Here is a 23,196-nt window from a genome sequence, read left to right as displayed (position 1 = left end):
CTCGATAGGTAATATTTTCAGTAAAGCAGGTGTCACGTTTTCTACTTTGTCAAGAAGTTCAAGTTGATAAAAATCCCTATATGTTTCAAAAAATATCTCCAATCTTTTATCCTCCGGATAGTCTTTTAAGTACTTAAGCATTTTATCTGTACAGAAGAAGTGACGGCAATAATATTTCATTAAACCCGGAAACATCATTTCCAATAGTTCTGCGTTGATCAGTTGAGACGGTAACATAAACATGTAAAAATGTGGGTATCCAATCACAGCCGTTTTCGCTTTTTTCAAAAATTTTTTGGCACATTTTTTGCTTAATACACCAATTTTATCACACAGATTCACAGTCTGAATTACATTTTGTACAATGTTCACAAATTCCATCGATCTCTTCTTCGCTAATGTATGCAAAATACATTGGTATTCTTGGATAATGTTTTGTGGACTGTTCCTAGCACTTATATTCAAACTCCCTTGTCGATTACAAAATCTATACACTTTGTAATGTCCAATATATTCTTTAAGTAAGCGTATTCCAAACTCCGGATTTTTGTAATATATTTTTTTGAAAATGTGAACAGGCAAAAAAAGTTTCTTCTCGACTATCGTTGCATAAATAAATTCTTGATCGCAAATCATTAGAAGTGGTAATGCGGTTTCGGTACTATAAGTGATTGTGAGAGCATTAAATATTGCCTGCGCGAATGACGGATTCTTTATGCAACTTGCAAATGTGCACACTACACGAGTCTCCGTATGATGAAAAATGTAAGGAAAAACACGTTCAGAAAAGTACACAGCGTCGATAATTTCTTGACTGCCGTCGAAAAACCAAGTGGCTTTAAGAGCTCGATTCACGATTGTCCAGTCATCGGATCTCAGAGCTAATGTTATATCTTCATGTCGCCTGTGTTTCACGGCAACTTCCAATAGCAATATAGATATCGCTTCTAAAGAGAGTTGTTTTAGATCTTGAATGACATGTAGCTGTTGCAAAGCTGATTTCCCGATCCACCGTTGTTTCTCGCAAGCAGTGTTACCCGGTATAGTTTGAATAGCCTGCAGATAAGGCATCTGAAAGTCGCGCAATGCATCGAGATTCATCGCGATTGATTTTAAAACGGTCCAGTAAACTGCTAGAACTTAATTCGTAAATAATTGCACAAAAATCCTTTATTCTTTTGTGTGAATTAGTAAAATTTGTGCACTTGATTGTTCATTAAGTCAGCAAGAGGTCAAATTATATTATAATTCACATTGGTTAAATTTCACACATAGAAAAACATTTGCACTTATAATGTACAATACAAGTCGAATTTTTATGTTCACGTCCAAAAAATGAGTCGAAACAAATATTAATGGGACAAAATATGCGTAAAATTAGAATACTGTCCAATGTCACTAATTAATTTATCTTGTAACAATTATTCATAATTAACTAATCGTTCATTTCATTCTCATATGTATATTGACAAGTGTCATATAGAAATCTAAAGTTATTGCTTATACACTTTTACACATCCGTTGTCGCAATTTAGATAAAATAGCGTTTTTTATCTAACATCCTTCTACTAATTTTGTTCCGACCAACCTGTATTTCACCTGGTTTCGTTTATGCTAGAAACACGGTGCATCGAATACTGAGACAGCCATATGTTTCCGATTGACTAAAAATCGAATAACAGTAAATATTATAATAGCTTCAAGGACAGCACGTATATGTCTCGACATTTGACACACTCAACAATTTAAATGACATGAAAATTTAAGAATATTTAACGTAACAGTAATATTCACCTGTGCATTATATTATTAAATATATAAAAAAATGAAAATTTAACAGACTCTAACGAATAAATAATTACAATAAATAAGAAAGAGTAAAAGATCCTCATTTTGTGCTTTGATTTATCAACGCACATGATAATTTCGAAAGGAATTCTTTTTATGTGGATATATCATTAAATGCAATATATCAAACCAGTTATCAATATAAAATAATGTAGCACGCAAAATAAATGTACGCTATGCAACAATCCATTAAATTGCAGAAAAATCGTTTATTACATAATTCATATTACATTGACACACTTCTCATGTATTGAGTATATAATCATTATACAACCTAACATTCATATTTTAATTCGGATTTCCTATAAGTAAAGCCTTATCCTATGTGTTTAAAAATTTTTAATATTTCTCAGAACAAAACAAAACGGAAGTTTAAATAAAAATTCAATAGTTAATTAATTACCCTAAAATAAGACGCATGTAAATAATTTAGCGTACAGAAAAACATCGTGAAATAGTAAAACAGATTTTGTTTAATAGAATTATGCAAATCCATAAACATACACTTAAAATATTTAAAAGTAAATATTTTATTTTCATCATAAATTATATATATACATATATAAATACACTATCATATGTTTATATGTAGTAATATATATTAATATAAATATATAATATATATAGTATATTCATTATTATATGAAAACTAAATATTATAATTAATAAAGAAAATAAATTTTTTGAACAATTTCTTATTTCTACTTTAATTTTGTATAAAATTGCACGACACAAACATTGCAATTATTTCCGCAAAACAAAATATATTTAAATTTAAATATTTTATTATTAAAGTCTACATAAACAGTGTATGTTTATAAATAAATATAATTGACATATTTAATAAAAAAGTTACGTGTAATATGACATGAAAATAATAAAGATTAGGCATTCAAACGACAACGTATATGTATTCATATCGTATTTCAATCGTCAGTGCTACGTCAAAAAGGTAACTTCTAGTCATCATTGTAAAATACTATCAAATTTGTACATATATAAAACTAATGTCTCACAAATAAAAAAGTCTAATAACAATTCACAAAAAAAATCATTAATTTGATCAAATTTTATTAAATTTAATTTTACTTAGACGTTTAAAAAAAACATTTAAAAAAAAAATCGGCAAAAGATGGATCAAAAGACGAAGCTGATTCAAAAGTTTGCATAAAATTATTATATTAATTTCCATGGTGTCTCGGCTATAATCATTTTCACCATATCCCAGAAATGTTTATTGGAGACAATTAGCAGACCTCTTGTGACAGAACTAATGACACGTAAATAATTATCATCTTTATAAAATTGCATAAGAAATCGCACAAGAACTATAGCCAACATATCCAATGATTGTGGCGAAAACATTTCGACTAAAGAAAGCATTCGTCGGCCAAGTTGTTGACCAAAAAAAAGTTCGTTAGAATCTTCTGTAAAATGTCTGCCACATAATACAACACATCTTCTGTCGGATATATACATTATCCACGCGTATTTTAATAGCGCATAAGATTGCATGTTTTGCTTAATTAATGATTCCTCTGCGAACATTTTCAGCAAATTTTTAATTACTGCACCATAATTACTACACGAGCTTAACTTGTACGCGACAACAAACTTTTCCAAAAATAAATACACGTTGTGTCTTATTGCAGAAGAGCGTCCAACATGCTCCGGAGACTGGTCCAAATTGCTCTGAAGACTGGACAATATGTTGGGAAGAACATTATTAATTACGGAAAAGCAAATTTCGTCCATGCGTAAAATATATGGCAACGCGTGGTCTTGCATTGCCTTGGATATCCCATAATTTGCGTGACATAAGAACTTCTGGAGTACGTAACTGATATCGAAATTGTCATTACATTTAAAACAAAACGGGTTGAGAAAACATAAGCATACCATAGTGCATTTTTCTATAAACTCGACTGCATAACCCATTTCACCATAAATCGCTATCAACTCAAGCCACATGTCAAAAAAATTCCAGACGTAAGGATGATCAACAAAGTCGGAATCAAATTTTTGAAATGACACAACCAAATCTACGTTTTCGACAAAAAACGACGCTTTCGTTTGTTGCAGCAACAATGCGTTTTCTTGATATGGATTATCACATAACATACACATCACTCCAAATAAAGTTACTTGTACCCACGAGTGCTTTTCAGTCGTCCACAATTCGTAAAGAAAAATTATCTGCTCGTTTGTAGGAACAATTAAACACATGAGATGAATCCAACATATTCGTCTCCTAACGGACATTGACGACACATTATTCGTAAAATATGACATTACGTTCAGCACAGGCAACCGTGGAATCACACGCGATAGTATCATATTTTGTATTTTTGAGTGACATTCAAATACTTCCGTTATTAGCCGAAGAGGCACCGGTGGATTAGAAATCATAATGCTCAAAACATACGAAAAACTCAAGTTATAATAAGTATTTACAATATTTACAATATCAGTTCTACTTTTTTCTTTTATGAAAGGCAGATCCAAGAGCTGTGTCAGTGAATTGCCATGAAGCAAAAGACTCAAAATAATTAAAGCAGATGACATTTCTTCCGTATCCTCTCCCTGTAAATCACTTACACAGCGTTTAGCAAATTTAATAGGAATATCCTTGTACCAACGTGTGGCTCTCACAAACCGCTGCACGTGTTTGTCACGATAATCATTTCTACAATTTGTCAAATATTCTTCCCAATTGTCCAGTATACTCTGAAAATTGTTGTTCAATACACGAAGCGCTTCTCTCGATGCTACGTGGATCATGTTCCGCGATCTATACGGCATGCGGCACAAACGGCGATGTAAATCTGATTCGTTTCTATGTAATACTTTCTTTACCTTCTTCCAATAAATTGTGTTTGCTGCGGAGACAATTAATGAATCAATAGCATTTATCAAATCAGGATAATTTTCAATTGCTATACGCTCCATTCTTGTACGTGAATTATTGCATCTTTCATTGAAATCAGATATTGCCATGAGCAATTGATATACAGCAGAATATTTTACATCAATTTTCAGATGTCTTCCTTGTTCATTTCTTACGGATTGCCATCTTTTATATATCTTTATAGTTCTTTTGATAAAAAATATGAGCCAACGCCTCTCATATTGTGCATTATATTTAAACATATTGAACTTTATGAAATAATATGTATTTTCATTCTTTACATCTATCAACATATTAATTAAATCAGCGATTGGCATATTTTTAATAAATCTGAAATGCAACATATCCATGATCAATCCTCTACACGTATATTTGTACTGTGTGTAAAACGATTGTATCATGTAATACAGAAGAAAGCCATTCCTTTCATTTACAAATGGTACTTCACAAACAACAAAAATCTGATGCATTGCTTCTAATGCTTCCTCTAACGTAATGTAGTCACTTATGATGTACTCTCCATCTATAATGTACGATAAAACATTATATAACTCATCTTCATCTTTGTTAACCTTGCAAGTGTATATCATTTTTAAGATAAGATCAAGTGTGCTCAGCTGAGTTCTAACATATCTCATTAAACGTTTAAAAATCGGAATTGCTTTATCTACCGAGAGGTAACAAAACGGACTTTTCTCGTAAGATCTTACGTTATTAAAAATGTTATAAATTTCCATTTTTTGGGTAAACTTAATCCTTTTTTCGATAGGTAATATTTTCAGTAAAGCAGGTGTCACGTTTTCTACTTTGTCAAGAAGTTCATGTTGATAAAGATCCCTATATGTTTTAAAAAGTATCTCCAATCTTTTATCCTCCGGATAGTCTTTTAAATACTTAAGCATTTTATCTGTACAGAAGAAATGACGGCAATAAAATTTCATTAAACCCGGAAACATCATTTCCAATAGTTCAGCGTTGATCATTTGAGACGGTAACATAGGCATGTAAAAATGTGGGTATCCAATCACAGCGGTTTTCGCTTTTCTCAAAAATTTTTTGGCACATTTTTTGCTTAATACACCAATTTTATCACACAGATTCACAGTCTGAATTACATTTTGTACAATGTTCACAAATTCCATCGATCTCTTCTTCGCTAATGTATGCAAAATACATTGGTATTCTTGGATAATGTTTTGTGGACTGTTCCTAGCACTTATATTCAAACTTCTTTGTCGATTACAAAATCTATATACTTTGTAATGTCCAATATATTCTTTAAGTAAGCGTACTCCAAACTCCGGATTTTTGTAATATATTTTTTTGAAAATGTGAACAGGCAAAAAAAGTTTCTTCTCGACTATCGTTGCATAAATAAATTCTTGATCGCAAATCATTAGAAGTGGTAAAGCGGTTTCGGTACTATAAGTGATTGTGAGAGCATTAAATATTGCCTGCGCGAATGACGGATTCTTTATGCAACTTGCAAATGTGCACACTACACGAGTCTTCGTATGATGAGAAATGTAAGGAAAGACACGTTTCGAAAAGTATTCAGCGTCGATAATTTCTTGACTGCCGTCGAAAAACCAAGTGGCTTTAAGAGCTCGATTCACGAATGTCCAGTCATCGGACCTCAGAGCTAATGTTATATCCTCATGTCGCCTGTGTTTCACGGCAACTTCCAGTAGCAATATAGATATCGCTCCTAAAGAGAGTTGTTTTAGATCTCGAGTGACATGCAGCTCGTGCAAAGCTGATTTTCCGATCCACTGTTGTTTCTCGCTAGCAGTGTTACCCGGTATAGTTTGAATAGCCTGCAGAAAAGGCATCTGAAAGTCGCGCAATGCATCGGGATTCATCGCGATTGCTTTTAAAACGGTCTGGTAAACTGCTAGGAATTATTCCGTAAAGAATTGCACAAAAATCCTTTATTCTTTTGTGTGATTCAGTAAAATTTGTGCATTTGATTGTTCATTAAGTCAGCGAGAGGTCAAGTTATACTACAATTCACATTGGTTAGAATTCATACATAGAGAAACGTTTGCATTTATAATGTACAATACAAGTCGAATTTTTATGTTCACGTCCAAAAAGTGAGTCGAAACGAACATTAACGTGATCAAATATGCGTAAAATTAGAATACTGTCCAATGTCACTAATTAATTTAACTCGTAACAATTATTCATAATTAACTAACCGTTCATTTCATTCTCATATGTATATTGACATGTGTCATATAGAAATCCAAAGTTATATTGTTTATACACTTTTATATTGCTCATACACTTTTACACATCCGTTGTCGCAAGTTAGATAAAATAGCGTTTTTTATCTAACATCCTTCTACCAATTTTGTTCCGACCAACCTGTATTTCACCTGGTTTCGTTTATGCTAGAAACACGGTGCATCGAATACTGAGACAGCCATATGTTTCCGATTAACTAAAGATCGAATAACAGTAAATATTATAATAGCTTCAAGGACAGCACGTATATGTCTCGACATATGACACACTCAACAATTTAAATTACATGAAAATTTAAGAATATTTAACGTAACAGTAATATTCACCTGTGCATTATATTATTAAATATATAAAAAAATGAAAATTTAACAGACTCTAACGAATAAATAATTACAATAAATAAGAAAGAGTAAAAGATCCTCATTTTGTGCTTTGATTTATCAACGCACATGATAATTTCGAAAGGAATTCTTTTTATGTGGATATATCATTAAATGCAATATATCAAACCAGTTATCAATATAAAATAATGTAGCACGCAAAATAAATGTACGCTATGCAACAATCCATTAAATTGCAGAAAAATCGTTTATTACATAATTCATATTACATTGACACACTTCTCATGTATTGAGTATATAATCATTATACAATCTAACATTCATATTTTAATTCAGATTTCCTATAAGTAAAGCCTTATCCTATGTGTTTAAAAATTTTTAATATTTCTTAAAACAAAACAAAACGGAAGTTTAAATAAAAATTCAATAGTTAATTAATTACCCTAAAATAAGACGCATGTAAATAATTTAGCGTACAGAAAAACATCGTGAAATTGTAAAACAAATTTTGTTTAATAGAATTATGCAAATCCATAAACATACACTAAATATATTTAAAGTAAATATTTTATTTTCATCATAATATATATATATATACATATATAAATACACTATCATATGTTTATATGTAGTAATATATACTAATATAAATATATAATATATATAGTATATTCATTATTATATGAAAACTAAATATTATAATTAATAAAGAAATTAAATTTTTTGAACAATTTCTTATTTCTACTTTAATGTTGTATAAAATAGCACGACACAAACATTGCAATTATTTCCGCAAAACAAAATATATTTAAATTTAAATATTTTATTATTAAAGTCTACATAAACAGTGTATGTTTATAAATAAATACAATTAACATATTTAATAAAAAAGTTATATTTATTAAAAAAGTTACGTGTAATATGACATGAAAATAATAAAGATTAGGCATTCAAAAGACAACGTATATGTATTCATATCGTATTTCACTCGGCAGTGTACTACGTCAAAAAGGTTACTTCTAGTCATCATTGTAAAATACTATCAAATTTGTACATATATAAAACTAATGTCTCACAAATAAAAAAGTCTAATAACAATTCACAAAAAAAATCATTAATTTGATTAAATTTTACTAAATTTAATTTTACTTAGACGTTTAAAAAGAACATTTAAAAAAAAAATCGGCAAAAGATGGATCAGAAGACGAAGCGGATTCAAAAGTTTGCATAAAATTATTATATTCATTTCCATGGTGTCTCGGCTAAAATCATTTTCACCATATCCCAAGAATGTTTATTAGAGACTATTAACAGATCTCTTGTGACACAACTAATGACACGTAAATAATTATCATCTTTATAAAGTTGCACAAGAAATCGCACAAGAACTTTAGCCAACATATCCAGTGATTGTGGCGAAAACATTTCGACTAAAGAAAGCATTCGTCGGCCAAGTTGTTGACCAAAAAAAAGTTCGTTAGAATCTTCTGTAAAATGTCTGCCACATAATACAACACATCTTCTGTCGGATATATACATTATCCACGCGTATTTTAATAGCGCATAAGATTGCATGTTTTGCTTAATTAATGATTCCTCTGCGAACATTTTCAGCAAATTTTTAATTACTGCACCGTAATTACTACACGAGCTTAACTTGTACGCGACAACAAACTTTTCCAAAAATAAATACACGTTGTGTCTTATTGCAGAAGAGCGTCCAACATGCTCCGGAGACTGGTCCAAATTGCTCTGAAGACTGGACAATATGTTGGGAAGAACATTATTAATTACGGAAAAGCAAATTTCGTCCATGCGTAAAATATATGGCAACGCGTGGTCTTGCATTGCCTTGGATATCCCATAATTTGCGTGACATAAGAACTTCTGGAGTACGTAACTGATATCGAAATTGTCATTACATTTAAAAAAAAACGGGTTGAGAAAACATAAGCATACCGTAGTGCATTTTTCTATAAATTCGACTACATAACCCATTTCACCATAAATCGCTATAAACTCAAGCCATATGTCAAAAAAATTCCAGACATAAGGATGATCAACAAAGTCGGAAGCAAATTTCTGAAATGACACAACCAAATCTACGTTTTCGACAAAAAACGACGCTTTCGTTTGTTGCAGCAACAATGCGTTTTCTCGATATGGATCATCACATAACATCCACATCACTCCATATAAAGTTACTTCTACCCACGAGTGCTTTTCAGTCGTCCACATTTCGTAAAGAAAAATTATCTGCTCGCTTATAGGAACAATTAAACACATGAGATGAATCCACCACATTCGTCTCTTAACGGACATTGACGACACATTATTCGTAAAATATGACATTACGTTCAGCACAGGCAACCGTGGAATCACACGCGATAGTATCATAATTTGTATGGCTGAGTGACATTCAAATACTTCCGTTATTAGCCGAAGAGGCACCGGTGGATTAGAAATCATAATGCTTAAAACATACGAAAAACTCAAGTTATAATAAGTATTTACAATATTTACAATATCAGTTCTACTTTTTTCTTTTATGAAAGGCAGATCTAAGAGTTGTGTCAGTGAATTGCCATGAAGCAAAAGACTCAAAATAATTAAAGCAGATGACATTTCTTCCGTATCGTCTCCCTGTAAATCACTTACACAGCGCTCAGCAAATTTAATAGGAATATCCTTGTACCAACGTGTGGCTCTCACAAACCGCTGCACGTGTTTGTCACAATAATCATTTCTACAATTTGTCAAATATTCTTCCCAATTGTCCAGTATACTCTGAAAATTGTTGTTCAATTCACGAAGCGCTTCTCTCGATGCTACGTGGATCATGTTCCGCGATCTATACGGCATGCGGCTCAAACGGCGATGCAAATCTGATTCGTTTCTATGTAATACTTTCTTTACCTTCTTCCAATAAATTGTGTTTGCTGCGAAGACAATTAATGAATCAATAGCATTTATCAAATCAGGATAATTTTCAATTGCTATACGCTCCATTCTTGTTCGTGAATTATTGCATCTTTCATTGAAATCAGATATTGCCATGAGCAATTGACATAAAGCAGAGTATTTTAAATCAACATCCAGATATCCTCCTTCTTCATCTCTTACGGGTTGCCATCTTTTATATATCTTTATATTTCTTTCTATAAAAAATATGAGCCAACGCTTCTCATATTGTGCATTATATTTAAACATATTAAACTTTATGAAATAATATGTATCTTTTACACCTATCAACATATCAATTAAATCAGCGATTGGCATATTTTTAATAAATCTGAAATGCAACATATCCATGATCAATCTTTTAATTGTATGATTGTACTGTGTGTAAAACAATCGTATCATGTGACACAGAAGAGAGCCATTCCTTTCATTTACAAATGGTACTTCACAGACAACAAAAATCTGATGCATTGCTTCTAATGCTTCCTCTAACGTAATGTAGTCACTTATGATGTACTCTCCATCTATAATGTACGATAAGACATTATATAACTCATCTTCATCATTGTTAACCTTGCAAGTGTATATCATTTTTAAGATAAGATCAAGTGTGCTCAGCTGAGTTCTAACAGATCTCATTAAACGTTTAAAAATCGGAATTGCTTTATCTACCGAGAGGTAACAAAGCGGACTTTTCTCGTAAGATCTTAGGTTATTAAAAAGGTTATAAATTACCATATTTTGGGTAAACATAATCCTTTTCTCGATAGGTAATATTTTCAGTAAAGCAGGTGTCACGTTTTCTACTTTGTCAAGAAGTTCATGTTGATAAAGATCCCTATATGTTTTAAAAAGTATCTCCAATCTTTTATCCTCCGGATAGTCTTTTAAATATTTAAGCATTTTATCTGTACAGAAGAAGTGACGGCAATAATATTTCATTAAACCCGGAAACATCATTTCCAATAGTTCTGCGTTGATCAGTTGAGACGGTAACATAGGCATGTAAAAATGTGGGTATCCAATCACAGCGGTTTTCGCTTTTTTCAAAAATTTTTTGGCACATTTTTTGCTTAATACACCAATTTTATCACACAAATTCACAGTCTGAATTACATTTTGTACAATGTTCACAAATTCCATCGATCTCTTCTTCGCTAATGTATGCAAAATACATTGGTATTCTTGGATAATGTTTTGTGGACTGTTCCTAGCACTTATATTCAAACTCCTTTGTCGATTACAAAATCTATACATTTTGTGATGTCCAATATATTCTTTAAGTAACCGTACTCCAAACTCCGGATTTTTGTAATATATTTTTTTGAAAATGTGAACAGGCAAAATAAGTTTCTTCTCGACTATCGTTGCATAAATAAATTCTTGATCGCAAATCATTAGAAGTGGTAAAGCAGTTTCGACATTATAAGTGATTGTGAGAGCATTAAATATTGCCTCCGCGAATGACGGATTCTTTATGCAACTTGCAAGCGTGCACACTACACGAGTTTTCGTAAGGCGAGAAATGTAAGGAAAGACACGTTTCGAAAAGTATTCAGCGTCGATAATTTCTTGACTGCCGTTGAAAAACCAAGTGGCTTTAAGAGCTCGATTCACGATTGTCCAGTCATCGGACCTCAGAGCTAATGTTATATCCTCATGTCGCCTGTGTTTTACGGCAACTTCCAGTAGCAATATAGATATCGCTTCTAAAGAGAGTTGTTTTAGATCTTGAGTGACATGCAGCTCGTGCGAAGCTGATTTCCCGATCCACTGTTGTTTCTCGCTAGCAGTGTTACCCGGTATAGTTTGAATAGCCTGCAGATAAGGCATTTGAAAGTCGCGCAATGCATCGAGATTCATCGCGATTGCTTTTAAGACGGTCCGGTAAACTGCTAGGAATTATCCCGTAAAGAATTGCACAAAAATCCTTTATTCTTTTGTGTGATTCAGTAAAATTTGTGCACTTGATTGTTCATTAAGTCAGCGAGAGGTCAAGTTATACTACAATTCACATTGGTTAGAATTCATACATAGAGAAACGTTTGCATTTATAATGTACAATACAAGTCGAATTTTTATGTTCACGTCCAAAAAGTGAGTCGAAACGAACATTAACGGGATCAAATATGCGTAAAATTAGAATACTGTCCAATGTCACTAATTAATTTAACTCGTAACAATTATTCATAATTAACTAACCGTTCATTTCATTCTCATATGTATATTGACATGTGTCATATCCAGAAATCCAAAGTTATATTGTTTATACACTTTTATATTGCTTATACACTTTTACACATCCGTTGTCGCAAGTTAGATAAAATAGCGTTTTTTATCTAACATCCTTCTACCAATTTTGTTCTGACCAAACTGTATTTTACCTGGTTTCGTTTATGCTAGAAACTCGGTGTATCGAATACTGAGACAGCCATATGTTTGCGATTGACTAAAGATCGAATAACAATGAATATTATAATAGCTTCATGGACAGCACGTATGTGTCTCGACATTTGACACACTCAACAATTTAAATTACATGAAAATTTAAAGGATTTATAACGTCAATATACACTATAAATTTTTTTTTTTTTAAATTGTTGATGACAAATTAGCCTCGTAATAAAAATAGATAATTATCACTAAGCAAATAAAAAGATAATTAGAAAGTTGCTGAATTTATAATTTTGTTTTCGCGTTAAAGACAAATCCTATATTTAATGCAATAACAGCAATGCAGTTATCGACGAGAGTAAATATCTGTGTCGATCGCTTACTGGTAATTAATAAAAATGAGATTATGTATTATTAATCATTTTAACGAACTCGTATTTATATATTTATGTAATGGCTTACAATTAGTATCATTAGTGATTACGCATTAACATACACGATGTAACAATGTACAAGGTGCACTGTATTGTCAGAACAAGATATTATACCGGAGGGAAAAATTTACTATATTCTATAAACTTTTTTATAAATTCCATCCATAGATTTATTATAACAACATCATTTGATGCTATGTAGAATCAAATCCACAATATATGCAAGTGGATATTTACGCAAACAAATTACAATGCACACACACGTACATGCACACGTACACACAAGTTAGTTTTATTAGGATTAAAGCTAGAAAAAATCGTACCGCTTTTTATTTGAATATGCCACAGTCATATTGTGCCACGTTTATGTTCATGTCTTTTTCATCTGAATTTTACATCAAAAAACTGTTTCATCAAGTATTAGCATAATGCGCTTATTAAATTTGTATAATACAAAATCAATCTGTATAATTCTTCAGATGTTATTATTAAAGTCCGATACATATAAGTGTAATATTAATTCATTAATTGTGTCAGTTAATAATAATAATAATAATAATAAATATATAGTAAATATATAGTAAATTTATATAAATTTATAAAGAAACTGTGTGACAAAATTCTGCTCATTTATATTCTTCCATTATATATGCAATTTACTAAATTATCTATTAATAAAAAATAATACAATAGAATAAGGAAAATAAAGGTATACTGCGCAATAATCTATTAAAATTGCTAAAGAAACATTTATTGTATATTTCAAATCATTTCTAGTCATTATTAAAATATTATTGCAAAATAATCTATTAAAATTGCTTAAGAAATATTTATTCTACAATTCAAATTGATAAATTTCTCATAATGATAAAATCTCAGTTATATTTTACATATTTATATTTCATCCAAATTGTATGATTAAATATGTTCGATTCTTAAAACATTATTTAATATTTGTTCAAAACTAAGCTGTATATATCCTATATTTTCCAAAATAAAATGCAAATTAAGTAAAAATTCAGCGTTTAATTAATTTTTTGAAAAAAAAAAAAAAAAAAAAAACAGTACAACGGTTACAACTAAGGAATTGATTGTGTAATAAGATATATATATATATATATATATATATATATATATATATATATATAATATTATTATTAATAAATTATTTATAAAAATTATATATTATATATAATCTTATTGTATAAATACATTATATAAATATATTATATAATTATATTATATAAATATATTATATAAATATGCTCTCAATCAATAGTTTGTAACATCTTATAACTTTCAACTAAACTTTTCAACTAAACTGTTTTTTTTTTTTTTTTTTTTTACAATTATGTTCTTATATAAGTGTCGACGTAAATTTAAAAACATACATTTGTTTTAATGCACAATTATGATATAAAAAGATATTGTATAAAATTCTTTATAAACAAGTATATCACTAACGCATAAGTATATATTAAATATAAATAAGGAAAATCCGATAATTAATTATTAGAAGAGATATTAAACATTAGATATTCGTGTACATTACTGTGTTATGAATGATACTCCACATAGAAGAAACAGGATGTGGTGAAATATTTAACGAATAATATTGAGATTTATGTATTGATGATAATAACATCATTATTATAAAAGTGACATTCTTATTGTTTTCAACAATCATAAGACCACGTGTGATAAGATTCATGACATGTAAATAATTGTCAGATCCATAAATGATTTTTACAAACAGCTCAAGAATCTCTGCCATAACAGGTACTAAGAATTCTGAAAAAGTGTTGATTAAATTAGGCAAGTAATTGTCAAATTCTCGTCCAAAATCATCTTTCCTAAAAGGATATCCCGTAAAGTTGCCTCTTTTTTTACAGTCATACAATAACCTAGCGTATTTTAATAGTAAATAAACCTTAACATTCTGCTGACGTAACAATTTAAATTGAAACAAGCGCAGCAAATAATCGATAGTATTAACATAATCGGGTCTCTCGTATAACTTGATATAACGAACAACAAATTTGTTCAAGAATGCATGCATGGTATTCTTTGTCGGATAAATGAATAAATGTTCAAAATCGAATTGACGACAGATTTTGATGTACTCTAAAACGTTGATGATCATTTTCAAATATATTTCGCGATTGTCTTCGTTTTTGTGGAACGACTCTGAAAAGTATAGCAGCGCGTAGTATCGCATTACACTAGATATATCGGCATTTCCGTGAAATAAAAAAACACAAAGTAATTTACTCATACAATATAAAAATTCAGGTGCTGAGTTGAACGAGTCGAGTCTTTTTAAGAGAGTCAATGTATGCATTCTTATAAGCTTAGAATGCAGCCCCGCTTGACTGAAACATCTTATTGCTGTGAGCCACACTTCACAGTAATGCCACATATACTTTTTATCAATGCAGAAAGAATACTCTTCAAATTTTTTAAGCAGATGTACATCATCGAGTGTAAATAACATACTGATTTCTTTTAGTAGTTGAATTTTTTTGGTGATTAATGCTGAAATATCACAGAATAATATCAGATACCTTTCAAGTATATTTTCTCATATTGTCCAGTGCTTCTCTGCTTTCCACATTGCGAAAAGAAAAGCTAACTGATGGGTTAAAGGTTTTATTGAAAACATTATATCTATCCAATGCTTTCGCATCAACATGCACATCATCGACAGTCTTTTCTCGAATACTAACAGGTCGTCGAAAGAAATCCGCACAAGTACTCTCAATAACGTCATCTTTCCTACAAATGATTTACTTTTTATAAATAAGTTAGCGACAATCTTTAAAGGCACCGGCAAGTTACAAAGTTCGAAAATAGGTAAGATTAGAGTAAACGTAGGATCTTCTGTGCTTATGATATCTACACGAGTATTACGCAGCTTTATTTGCTCGAATAAAAACAATTCTAATAGTTCTAACAGTTTTTTAAACGCGTCGCTCCCAAGTAGAATGCCTAAGATAGTCAAGTCAGGTAACATTTCCTGTATATTCTTTCCGTATAAATTGTCTATACAATGTTTGGCAAAATTGAGAGATACATCCTTGTACCAGCGTACGGCTCTAAGGAAACGTTGTACGTCTTTTCACGGTAGTATTCTTTACAGTTTATCAAATACTTTTCCCAATTGTTCAGCACTCTCTGTGGATCTTTTTTCAATAAACGAAACGCCGCGCCCGACGTAACGGTCGCGATGTCCTCCGACGTATCCACTTGGAACCAACTGCAGTACAATTCTCCTTCATAGATACGCAAAACGTTCCACACTTTCCTCCCGAAATAAAAATCTATTGGCGAGCGCATTATTGTGTGAATAGCATTCAATAACATAGGATAATCTTTAATTGTTATACGTTTTATACATCGGGATTCATCGTGCTTGATTTCAAAACGACTCAGTCCACGGCCAAAAATTATTCTATAATAAACAACTACTCTATAATAAATAACTTCTCACTATATCCTTCTGTGTTACTTTGCAGCGAAACTATTAACACACTCAGTCATTTAGATCAGAGTCTTATCGCACCGAAATCCTTTCTGCGAATTTATAAAATTACAGAAATTTTCACTTACAAAGCGCAATATAGACACCGAGAATTTTTATATTCACATCAATAATGTTTAACGCGATAAAACGAGGTAGAACACGCGATTAAAAGCAGAAAGTCATTATTCGTCACTAACTAATTACACTCTTAATAATTGTTCACAAGTGACCGACTTCTAACGTTATTCCCATACTAACAAATGTTCTACATCGCGAGAGGTATCGCTTATATATTCTTATATCTCCGGTCAGCAAATTTCGATTAAACGATGTGCCTTTCTTCGCGTTGAATGTTACTTCTTTTGTTTACCCTACCAATGTACGAAGGAATTAAACGGCAATGTATTCGTCAAGGATCGAATAATACATACTTATAAGCAGCTTTGCGAGAGTACATGTCTTGACATTCGACGCACTCAATAATTTAAATAATCTAAAAACAAAAAGTTTCATCGAAAAGGTAGATATCATATCTATAATTAATGAAATATTAATTAATATTATTATTTTCTATTATCAAACATATATATATGTAAATTTCTTTTTCTTTTAATTTCAATCTACACCCAAAATGTATAAATAAAAATCAATATTTCTGTACAATTAAATACCAATTAAATAAAATACTATTTCTTAGAATTTTACAATAATTTGATGATTTTATAATGAGACAAATATTAGTTTATTTATTTAAAAATATTAATCTCCACTTTATCTGGAAACATTTCCATTTTGCATGATTTATATAATTCTGAAGAGAATTGTGTAGCAGAATTCTATCCACATGTGTCTTTTCAAGCATCAGTTGATGTGTTTAGCGCTTTAACTTATCATTATTATTTACATCGATATTATGATACTAACATAGGGATATAAATACCTCTCGTTCGACTTGCTCAAAATTATTTCAAAGTAAAACCATTTATTTCAAAGTAAAAGGAATTATAAAAATACAAAAATGTTTTATTAATTTATGTTTTCTCGAAATAATTTATAAATTTCACGCAAAAATTATTTTTTATAAAATGTATAAAACACTAGCCGATTAATTCTTAAAAAAGGTTGTGTGTCGCAAAGAGTGTCCAATATTTATACAATTTACTTAGACGTGTATTAAGTAATATTGTATTGAAAAAAATAGATAAATGTGCTCTGTGATAATAATGGTTTAAAAAATTGTATAAAATATATATTACATATATAATATATATATATATATATATCTATATATAAATTTATTTTTTATATAATATAATATATTTATATAAAATATATGTTAATGTAATAACATTAAAATAATTTATAAAATTGTTATTGTGCAAAATATATTATATATATAATATATGTATCAGTGTGTTTTTCATGTGAAATTGTTACGATAATCTAAACATATGCATCACACTATATCATTTGTCTTGTGAAATAAATTAGCAACAGTTTATTAATGCATTTATTGTTAAAAATTGAAGAGTTGTTGTATAAGTATCTGTTGAAAACTTTCGGCTTTAGTGTAACACCTGTAATATAAAAGTTTCGATAGAGTTACACATTTATCATATATATAATTAATGAAATATTAATTAATATTATCTTCTATTATCAAATATATATAATAAATTTCTTTTTCTTTTAATTTCAAACTTTACCTAAAATGTATATTCATAAAAATCAATATTTTCAGTACAATTGTATGTGACGCAATTCAAAAATTATAAGATGCTCTATATTTTTAAACGATAAGTATATATTCGTGGTTGCAATTCAATCATCAATATTATACAAAAAGCTATTAGCTATCATGAAATATTATTGCGGAACGCAATACTATACTCACTTGTCAATTAACTTATCAAATATCTTCGAATATATCCGATCCATAATCCGATTCGTCATCCGAAGGAACATCATCGAAATTCGCTTTGTTTAGATAATGATATAAAACGATCGAATAAGTGGAGTCGTGCGAGAAAGTGTCTACAGCTCTGTCAATTATTTGGTTGTATTCTCTGCAGCGTTCTTGTAACGATAACATCGTCATCGCCATGAAATTGGAATACGTGTTTTGAGCATCTATCAAGCCGTTTATAGCGTTAGATATGACGTCGCGATGCCTGTTAGACGAATAAATGTTCTTTAGCAAGTGATCGAGGAGCAGGGCCATGAAATCTATCATATAATGCGATAATATGCTGATCAAATAAGGTATGATTTGTCCGAGTTGAAACCCAAAGCTGTTATTTAAAATTGGTGTTGTATACGAGAAGGCGTGCAGGTTTACCGCGTACGTCAGCAGCAAATAAGATCGAACATCTTGCATAGGTGTTAAGACTGATGAAAAAATGTATAGCATTGTGTATAAGATTTGCCCATCACAATTCCGATCCCTACGTTTCTTCATGTACGCGATGATAAACTGTTCGTAAGATGATTGCACAGCGCTCCTAATCGGATAGAAAAATGAGTTAACGGGATGAGGTACGTTCCACATACTTCCTATTGCGACGACAAAAATTAAGACCATCGCCGAGGAGTATATTGCGAGCTTATCGTTATTCAACTTTAACATGTACGTTATCGCGAAACTTCTTACGGCTTTGCCTATACCGATATTAGGGTGAAAGAAAAAGCGTTGAAATACATTCCTCACGTATTCGTCGGACAAAGATGTGAGGGTATAAAAGTGAAGATATTTCAAACACCTTTCAGTGTGTTGTATTGTACGCTCGACACTCAATCCCCTTCCGCTAAGAGCGTCTATCGTGTCGAGCCACAGATCAAAGTATTCTTCGTTGTACGGGTCGGGTATGTTCCTGCGATATTTCATGTTCCAAAACAGCTGCTCATCCTCGACGGACAATCCCGAAAAAGTTGTGTGACACAGAGTCCAAGTTTTTTCCTGTGGTCTCTCGCAAAACAAGCCGTGGATCATATTTAATAAAAATTGGCGTATCGAATCATGCCTCTCAATCAACCATATTTTTTTAAGAAAATTTACGAAATGTTTCGTAAGAACTGTAAAGTACATCAGATTGATCCACTGCTTTCGTATGTGCACATTTTGAAAACGATATGGGAATTCTAGTATTTCCGTCATAGAGGATCGCTTGCTTACGCTCCTTATCATCATCAGCGTTGTTGATAGATAATTTTTGTCTAATGTCTCATTGTTGATGAAAAACTTGAGAGACAGCGGCGGATTTAAGAACTTCATGCAGATGTTTAAATGGTTCATAAATCGATTGTAAATCAAAGAATTTCTTTGCGCGGTTGTAGACGAATCTATTAATTTTTGCACTGTATCTCTGTGCAGCAGAATGCTGAGAAGAATCAAGACAGATTTTTCATCCGTAATGTTTCTGTGTAAATGATCTACGCATTGCTTGGCAAATTTAATAGGTATGTCCTTGTACCAACGTATAGTTCTGACGAAATTTTGCACCTGTTTATTATTGTAGTTTCTCTTGCAATATATGAAATACTCCTCCCAATTGTCTTGTATACTCTGTACATTTTTTTTCAACAAACGAAACGCCGCACCTGACTTTACGTCCGCGATTTCCGTTAATGTGTTTGGAAAAATGCTATCGTAATACAATTCCCGTTCTTGTTTACGCAATGCGTCTTGCGCTTCTTTCCAAAACAAACAAACTTGCTTGGAGCGCATTATTACGTGAATAGCATTCATTAGCCAAGGATAATTTTTAATTGTTAGCTTCATTTGGACATTCGATTTTTTGCATCTATAATTAAAATCATACATTGCCACAATCAATTGACACACAGTAGTATTTTTCGCCTCTTGTTCCTGTTTTGATTTTTTCTTTCTTCTGGTGTTCCTATATTTTTTGTCTTTGTTCTCTTCTTTACTATCTATAAAAGTGTCCACTTTAGTATCCACAGAATACATAACCTCAAAAGTATCTATAAAAGTTACGAGACATAGCCTCTCATAAAATGGATCATCTTTAAGTATGTTGAATTGTATATTCAACTCTTGACGCTGTGAGATTAACATATAGATCAGAATCTTGATTGACATCTTCTTAACAATGCTTAAAATCAGCATCTTCTCCAACACCAATTGATTAATATAATTGTGCTTTGTGTAAACATATTGTATAATGTTCAACATATGGGTGACATTTTTTTCGCTTAAAGAAATGGAACGCATATTGAAAATGAGCAAAAAATGATCTATTATTACTTTGGATAATGCAAGGTTGTCGATTACACAGCTATTCGTGATGTCTGTCAAAGTCTTGCATAATTCATTGTCGTTCTCGTTAATTAAGCAAGTGTATATTAATTGTATAAAATAACTAACTTTTTCTTCTTCGCATATAGTAGTATTTAATTTACACTTGAGAACCGGCACTGCTACCTCGATAGAGAAATAACAAATCCAATTCATTTGATACATCAATATGTTATGAGAACAAACGATCTGGTTTTGAAGGAACTGATTGAAATTACATGATCTGGTGTCAGTCAAGGAACTAAAATTTCTCATCTTTATTTTAGCCTGCTTAATCCTGTCACAGAAGGGTAATATTTTCAACAATTCAGGCGTCACTCTTTCGGTATCATTGAGAAATTCATCATCATAAACGTCTTTGAATGTTTTACAAAGCAACGCGAATTTTCTGTCTTTCGGATAATCTTTTAAATAATTGAGCATCAAGTCCGTGTTGAAGGAATCGCGGCAGTAATATTTCATTAATGCTGGAAACATCATCTCCATTTGTCTCAAATTGATTGCTTTAGACGGTAAAATTGGCATGTATAAATGTGGATACTTAGCCACTTGCACTTTTGCTTTGCGCAAGAATTTTTTAGCGCACTTATTACTCATGATTTTAATATCTGGACAATCTGCGATCGTTTCGGCGATGTCTACGAAATCCATCGGTCGATTCTTCGGTAATAGAGACAAAAAAGGTTTGTATTTTTTAATGACGTCGCATGGATCGTTTACAACAATCTCTTTATCAATAGGCGCGTATTCATGGCAGTTGAGAATAAATGATTTGAGAAAACGCACTGCGAGGTTCAGGTTCCTGCGAAAAATCTTTTTGAAGATTCCGACGGGCAGCATGAGTCTGCTCTTCAAAACTGTGTCATAAGCAAAATCGTCGTCGCAACACGCGAGCAATGGTGAAGCAGTTTGGTAATTGTAAGCGTATTGCAGTGCCACGAATATTTGCTGCGCGAACGCCGAACTTTTTATTCGATGCACGAATGTCTTTACGAGACGTATCCTCGTACGAAGAGTTATGTTTGGGAAGATGTATGTACTGAAGTACTCGACGTCCACCATCATGTGATTACCGTCGAAAAACCAATTGGCTTTAAGAGCTCGATTCACCATCGTCCAGTCGTCGGACTTCAGAGCCGATGCTATATTTTCGTATCGCTGATATCTGATTGCGGTTTCCACTTCCAATAAAGGCTGCAATTTTGGCGGCAGCTTGTGGAGTTCTCTAATGACCTCATCCTTGCACCGGCCCAATTTCCCGAGCCAGCTTAATTTTTCGCTGGCGGTGTCACCCGGTACACTTTGAATCGCCTGTAGATAAGGCATCTCAAACGTCGTAGATGCTTTGTCAGTCATTGTGTATCATTTAAAAACGATCGACTGAACAACAAAAAAGTCTTCCTATATATAACAAGTTCGGGCTTTAGATTTTCTCACGTTATTTAGCGAAACTGTCAATGACTTCAAACAAATCCAACCAAAAGTGTCTCATTAAATACGTTCAATCAGCCATAAATCAAACTGGCTCAAAGTCGACACAGATTGAGTTCCGATTGGATTAACACAGAAATTTTTATCCGCACTGCGCAATGTGAGTAACGCAAATTTTCACGACCGTCGTTCCTGGAAAGTAGAATGCGCGAAACGAACACAATACGCAGCAGACGGGAGACTGTTTATTAGCTTCGTTATTAGCAATAATTCAAACGCGACTTGTACAATTTTCACATATGTAAATCGCTAATGCTAAACGCGTGCGTTGACATCATATATACATATACATCACTGCATATACAGAATACATCACTTTGTATAGACTTATACATACGTTCCTACGCGTCTCCGACCGTCAAATTTTCATTAAACGCATTTGTGTATTTCGTAATAATTTCTGTAACAGTGTCTCCCGTAAATTTCACGTCGATCGCACTATATTAGTCCACGTTTTCCTATTTACTTTATAGGAATGCTTCACGAAACGATAGAATGATAATATGTTCGAGCCTGACAAAGCGCTGAACGACCACAAATAAAGCATCGTTTCGATTGGGAAGGACGCATGAGTCCACAAACACTTGAAGATTTAATTCGCATGAAAATTTGAAGTATCTAAAATGCTAATAAATCCTGCGGATTATTGTGCTTTTCCCTGGATTTTTCGTTGCAAATTAAGCTTTGTAATCAGAGGCTGCGATTATTCCCAGATGAATAAGCGAAATAAT

The 23,196-nt window shown here is 31.7% G+C and overlaps 4 protein-coding genes across 6 annotated transcripts in view; 1 reads left to right on the top strand and 3 right to left on the bottom strand.

Moving 5' to 3' along the window:
* The window catches only part of LOC105671620 (neuronal growth regulator 1-like), a 225,160-nt gene that overhangs the window by 60,068 nt on the left and 141,896 nt on the right, over positions 1–23,196 (top strand). The window contains exons 14-16 of one of the 3 annotated variants that reach the window (XR_010888667.1): positions 3,501–3,680; positions 9,060–9,239; positions 9,395–11,015. The exons of 1 other annotated variant lie outside the window; for it this stretch is intronic. The gene's annotated coding sequence lies outside the window, so the exon portion shown is untranslated. Of the gene's footprint in view, positions 1–3,500; positions 3,681–9,059; positions 11,016–23,196 lie in introns of those variants that run through there. One more of the 3 variants, XR_010888666.1, reaches the window with a different exon arrangement.
* On the bottom strand, positions 1,355–7,257 carry LOC136998096 (uncharacterized). The gene has a single exon (XM_067350142.1). The coding sequence runs from the start codon at positions 6,616–6,618 to the stop codon at positions 3,025–3,027; it is 3,594 nt and encodes a 1,197-aa protein (XP_067206243.1). The 5' UTR covers positions 6,619–7,257; the 3' UTR covers positions 1,355–3,024.
* On the bottom strand, positions 7,576–12,964 carry LOC105671586 (uncharacterized). Its single transcript, XM_012365871.2, has one exon. It carries the CDS (start codon positions 12,169–12,171, stop codon positions 8,590–8,592), a length of 3,582 nt encoding a protein of 1,193 aa, XP_012221294.2. The 5' UTR covers positions 12,172–12,964; the 3' UTR covers positions 7,576–8,589.
* Positions 17,405–23,139, bottom strand: LOC136996857 (uncharacterized). Its single transcript, XM_012365899.2, has 2 exons — positions 18,554–23,139; positions 17,405–18,236 (listed from the first exon to the last, which is right to left on the bottom strand). The coding sequence occupies exon 1, from the start codon at positions 22,328–22,330 to the stop codon at positions 18,569–18,571; it is 3,762 nt and encodes a 1,253-aa protein (XP_012221322.2). The 5' UTR covers positions 22,331–23,139; the 3' UTR covers positions 17,405–18,236; positions 18,554–18,568.

Source organism: Linepithema humile, chromosome 2 (assembly GCF_040581485.1).
Source record: "Linepithema humile isolate Giens D197 chromosome 2, Lhum_UNIL_v1.0, whole genome shotgun sequence".
In the NCBI taxonomy this organism is placed as follows: Eukaryota; Metazoa; Arthropoda; class Insecta; order Hymenoptera; family Formicidae; genus Linepithema; species Linepithema humile.
Note: the sequence above shows the minus strand (reverse complement) of the source record. Positions and strands in the feature narration are given on the sequence as shown.

What these genes read in the sequence shown, in the direction of transcription:
- LOC105671586 (XM_012365871.2), bottom strand. Translation starts at nt 12,171, where the DNA reads ATGAATCTCGATGCATTGCGCGACTTTCAAATGCCTTATCTGCAGGCT.
- LOC136996857 (XM_012365899.2), bottom strand. Translation starts at nt 22,330, where the DNA reads ATGACTGACAAAGCATCTACGACGTTTGAGATGCCTTATCTACAGGCG.
- LOC136998096 (XM_067350142.1), bottom strand. Translation starts at nt 6,618, where the DNA reads ATGAATCCCGATGCATTGCGCGACTTTCAGATGCCTTTTCTGCAGGCT.